At 33.8% G+C, this 5,268-nt stretch overlaps 1 protein-coding gene across 2 annotated transcripts; it reads left to right on the forward strand.

The window, feature by feature from the left end:
• The first annotated feature begins 555 nt into the window (after window positions 1-555).
• On the forward strand, window positions 556-4,896 carry LOC111368778 (AT-hook motif nuclear-localized protein 1-like). Of its 2 annotated transcripts, XM_022990218.1 has the most exons (6): window positions 556-657; window positions 877-1,264; window positions 1,960-2,027; window positions 2,521-2,652; window positions 4,049-4,210; window positions 4,397-4,896. In XM_022990218.1, exons 1-6 carry the CDS (start codon window positions 628-630, stop codon window positions 4,616-4,618), a joined length of 1,002 nt encoding a protein of 333 aa, XP_022845986.1. In that variant the 5' UTR covers window positions 556-627; the 3' UTR covers window positions 4,619-4,896. The 2 variants fall into 2 exon arrangements, with proteins under 2 accessions (XP_022845986.1, XP_022845987.1); XM_022990219.1 differs by lacking the exon at window positions 556-657 and having other exon boundaries at window positions 737-1,264.
• Window positions 4,897-5,268: the final 372 nt, after the last annotated feature.

A 5,268-nucleotide genomic window follows, 5' to 3' on the forward strand; every position in this document is an offset into this window, starting at 1 on the left:
TAGTTTTTTTTTTTTTTTTTTAAATGAGAGGTTGAAAAAGAAGGAAAAATTTTCGATTCACGTGTAATATTATTTTATAGAAAATTGTGTAGTTAAAAAAAGGAGAGAGAAAAATGAAATGTATTGGGGCGATTAAAAAATTGACAAATGCATACAGATGTAATGTCTTTATATGTATATTATTTTTTAATTTTAGAAAAGAAAGTGATGCTTGTCTTCAAGCCTTGGCAACCTAATTTTACTTTACCCAACTCCAATTTAATACTAATATTTTTATTATTTTTAAATCGGTCGGACTCCAACCATTTTATTAACCAAAATACATAACCATTTTATTAACTAAAATACATAATTTCCTTGATTTCAAACAATTAAATGATTAATTGGACTAATATTTAATAATTTCTTCCCCGTTTTTAACATTTTTAAAATCGGTATTAGGACAATCTCGGGAAAGTCTGGAACCTTAAATTAAACTTTAAAGCCCCAGGAAAAAAAAAAAAATAACAATGAATCTTTTTCTTCTAAATCTCACTGTTTTCTCCGAAAGTTTAATTATTTTTTCAAAAAAAAAAATCAAATTTATTTGACTAAAATTCCATTTGTTTTTTCCTTGCTCTGAATTTCATGAACATTTTCCAAGACTTGAAAGGGCTTGTAAGTGTTAAAATTTTGATCTTTTTTGGATTCTTCATCTAGGTTTTGGGTTTTTGGTATTTTAAACTTTTTTTTCTTGTTTTTTGCGAAAGTTTTTTTTTTGATTTATTAAAAAATCTTGAAAATTTTCTTGGGCTTTGTTTTCAAGAAAATAATGGATTTTTGAAGGTAAGTTTGACTGTAAGTTTTTCGTTTCTTGGAATTTATATGGAACGTAAGGAAAGTACTATGAGTAGCAGTGGAGTAACAGTGGTGGGATCAGATGCTCCCTCGGACTACCATGTGGCTCCAAGGACCACAGAGAATCCAAGCCAGTTGAGTGGATCGGAACCACTGCCACCTGTGATTGTGACGCCACCACAGGTGGGTTTCACACCGTCGACAGCAGTGGCTGCCGGGGTGGATGGCACCACCACTGTTAAGAAGAAGAGAGGCAGGCCTAGGAAATATGCCCCTGACGGCTCTGTCACCAAAGTTATCTCCCCTAAGCCGATTTCTTCCTCGGCTCCTCCTCCGGTTATCGACTTCTCGGCTGCTCAGAAACGCGGAAAAATACATCCGGTCGGCTCGACCAAGAAGTCACAGAACCCTAGAATGGAGTTGGAAGGTAAAGATTGATAATTGATCAATACCATATATGGCTGCTGAAGTATTAATGAATGCACGTGTTTTCTGAAGCTTTTATATCTCTTGATCTGTGTTTGTAGTGTCATTAGTGTTTGGCTTCTGAGACTAAAATGCATGTTTAGTACGGAGGATTTAATAGTTTCTAGTACTTTTCGGTATTAAAGAAGAAAAATAACCTGAAATCTTATTTATCATACGGTCAATTTCTTGTTCTTTAAAGGAATTATAGCAAATGATGTCTGAGTATAGAAGTGGGACCTTTGAATATATTCCTTAACTAAGTTCCTAATGTGAATGACTGACTTGTTCAATTTTGGATGGTGTGGAATTGAGGGAATCTTAAACTTGTAGCCGTTATATAGAACTTTTTCTTCTGTAGAGAATGTTCCTGGTCTCAAAATTGGGGTTTTAATTCATAAAATGAGGTTGTATTTTGTTAAACAGTTTATCTTGGATCACTATTTCCACTTACTCTTGAAATTTTTGCATGCCAAAGCCTATGAAAGTAATTAAAAGTTTGTTGAAGTTTTCTTTCAACTTTACTGTTTCCGGTTTCCGCATTAGCTGATGTGAACTATACGTACTTCTGTTGTTTCAGCTGATACAAATTAATTGATTCTGGCTGTAAAGTTTCACTATATCAAGTTACTAATCTTCAATGTTATTTCGTTGTAGGTGAATTGGTTCCGTGTTCTGTGGGTTCTAATTTTACCCCTCATATAATCACTGCTAATGCTGGAGAGGTAAACTTTTACCAAATTACTTACTGATTTTGCTACTTAGAATAACAAATAATTTATACTCTCTACCCCTCTTTTCCTTTTTAATTCTTATCAAGTTAGTGTTGCTCCTTTTCAATTATCTCAAAGCTTTTGTTGCAAATTATGCTGTAGTGGATAATAAATCAGAGCCATTTCTAAGTTTAGGCATAATCTTAAAAGGATATATATCTAGCCACTTTTTCTGTAAGATTTTAGTTAGACATCACCAATTAAATCGCAAGATCTCATTTTTAATAAACATTTTGTGTGTCTTAAGATACATCATTCATTTCTAAGGCATAGGAATCCCTCTGTGGGATCAGCTTAAGTCGTATATAGTTATTTTGTTCGAGTACCAATTATAGTTTTATTCTGTTTTCCGGTGATGATGTACATAATGTATTATTTTCTATCTAGGGTAACAGCTTGTAATTCAAAATTACGGCATTAATAAGTCTACTTCTGATTGTTTTAGGATGTGACTATGAAGGTTATATCATTCTCTCAGCAAGGGCCTCGGGCAATATGTGTTCTCTCTGCTAATGGAGTGATTTCAAGTGTAACTCTTCGTCAACCTGATTCCTCTGGTGGTACATTGACATATGAGGTGATTTAATTGTTTGTTTGGTTTGATTCTCCTTGACAATTCTTTTAGTTCGGCTGACATGTACATTCTGAATTTTTAAAATCATTTTTTTTTTTTTTTTTTTTTTTTTTTTTTTTTTTTTAATTGTACTCTTATTTTTTTAAATCTGAGAATTATTTTTTTCTATCTATATAAAACAAGCTCCATATCATCGCTTGATTTAATGCATTTCTACTTTTGTCTCGTGTAATAGAAGGCCTATTACCACGTCTCGTGTTGTAATTTGATTGCGGAATAAAAAAATTCTCTTGCCTTTTTAAATAATAAATTTTAGACTTAACAATTCATAAATTTGATTTTTATGTTTTATGGTCTTGATTCTAAAAATAATTACTTTTTTGTAATATATCAAAAAACCTCCTTAATATCATTTGATTTTAATACATTTCTGTTTTTACCTTTTCTAAGTGGAGAACTATTGCAATTTGCAAAATCTCATATTTAATTTATTTGCTTGTTGAACAATTTGTTGCCTCTTCGTTAGTTATAAAAGAAGAGAATCTTTTTGTATGTCTAAGTTCTTTCTTTGAGGAAAGATACTTCCTTCTTTGGTCTTTTCCTTTTTTTCTGTCTACAATAAATAAGGTGGTTAATGACATGTCACCTCGCCGTGAATTTATTGTTTCTGACATCTCGATCCTACTATCTTCAAAGTCATTATTTAATAAAGACATTCTAAATATGTAGAATGGGATTAAAATACACGCGCCACTCCTTTATGGTGGATGTAGTTGTCACTTAATAATCTCGACTATGTTATAGTGTTGGAATGTGTGGTTGAAAATGAAATTTGATCTTTTATAAATGTATTATAAATTTTGCCAATCAGATGAATAAATTCTGTTTCTGTGGGAAAAAGAGTACCCCGACTCTTTTGACTTCTGTAAAGTTTTAGTATGACATGAATTTGTAATAAATCTGTGAAGTACAGGTTTGGGTTCTCATATGGTGCTATTAGCTATAGAATTTCTTATATCTATGAAAAACTAAAATCATAATACAAAACTTGGTTGGATTATTATGATGCATGTAGTTTTTATATTACGACAATGAACTAAAGTTCAAAGAAAATTCCGAGTAAGCTCCACTGGACTTGAGATTATGTAAAAGCAATGCAATTTCAGCCAATGTAAGCACGTAAAAAGTATGTAGTTGATACAGTTTCATCTTCTGCAAAACTTGCCTAGCTAGAATATGCCATGGATGCTAGGTTTATCTCAGTGAGTGAGGATAGTCACTTTAATTAATTACTTTTGCTTGGCCAGTTCGGATATTTAGTTTATGTGTCATTCTCTGTATGTCCGTATTTTTTTGTCATCGACCTTGTATTTGACGTCATACTGTTTTTGTTATTTAGGGTCGTTTTGATATACTGTCATTGACTGGATTGTTTATGCCATCCGAGACTGGAGGAATCAGGAACAGATCTGGCGGTATGAGTGTTTCATTAGCAAGCCCAGATGGGCGTGTTGTAGGGGGTGGAGTTGCTGGTTTATTAGTTGCTGCCAGTCCTGTGCAGGTAACGCAGCTCTTTTATTAACATACATAGTTACACAAACAGAGAGATGTAAGATCTTCATTGTCGCGGCAAGTGGATTTAAACCACTATAAATTTGTGGGTTTGCGTTGCTTTCTATTTTGTTCGAATTGCTAAGGTAGTAATATTGAAAAGTTTGCACTAATCTTGTGTTTTTGTATGAACTAGATTGTGGTTGGCAGTTTTCTGGCGGGGAACCAGCACGAGCAGAAGACCAAGAAACACAAAGCAGTGTCAACAACTGTTACACCTGCTGCTATTCCTATCTCCACTACAGGAGTAGATGATCCATATCGAACTTCCCCTTCTTTCCATGAAGATAACTGGTCAATGCATCCCAACTCGATGAATCAGCCCGCTGAAATCAATGTAGCTGTCCCTGGCGAGTAGCCTAATAGACAGCATTGATTATACAAACAGTTTTTACTGACCTCGGTTTGCATCAGACTCCTATTTATGGTTATCCCAGTTTAATGATCTTACTACATATCTTGTTTGTCTGTAAACATATTACCGGGTGCTGATATAGGTCGGGTTTGTGTAGTGACGTAGCTATTTAAAAGCGTGGTAGTTCAGCCTTTTTTTCTAGCTGCTGTTTAGTTGTAGAATTTTTGGATGTGTAATTTACAAATATCCAAGTTTATGCAGTGTGATTCCTGTTCTATTTATAGCTTTTCCCTCAAGTTCCACTTTGAGAAAAATAGGCCACCAGCCACAGATAAACTGTCGCTGATGCAAAACCATTGGGCTGCCTCTCTTGTTGATAATTGTAAAGCTATTTATAGGCAAATACATGCAGATGCCAGCCAGGATAAAAGATCTCTCTTTGATTCTCCCCATATTTTGTCTTGATCCTGTTTTTCTATTTTCTGTCCATAATTTTCCTTGCAGTAATATTTAACTTCAAAGGTTAAATTCGTGAGTGAAGTGAAAGGCTGAATTAATGTGATTCCTGCAATGGGCGGGAACCTTGAAATCGTTAAGGTTGTGCAGTGCTAAAAGTTCGCTAAAGAAAAACTCTAAGCTCGTGACATGTCGTA

This window comes from Olea europaea, chromosome 19 (assembly GCF_002742605.1).
Source record: "Olea europaea var. sylvestris chromosome 19, O_europaea_v1, whole genome shotgun sequence".
Taxonomy (NCBI): domain Eukaryota; kingdom Viridiplantae; phylum Streptophyta; class Magnoliopsida; order Lamiales; family Oleaceae; genus Olea; species Olea europaea.

Excerpts from the sequence above, each read along its gene's own strand:
- LOC111368778 (XM_022990218.1), top strand. The coding sequence starts at position 628 with ATGAACATTTTCCAAGACTTGAAAGGGCTT. Across the intron at positions 658-876 it reads TCCAAGACTTGAAAGGGCTT|GAAAGTACTATGAGTAGCAG; the intron begins GTAAGTGTTAAA and ends ATGGAACGTAAG. Across the intron at positions 2,653-4,048 it reads GTGGTACATTGACATATGAG|GGTCGTTTTGATATACTGTC; the intron begins GTGATTTAATTG and ends TTTGTTATTTAG.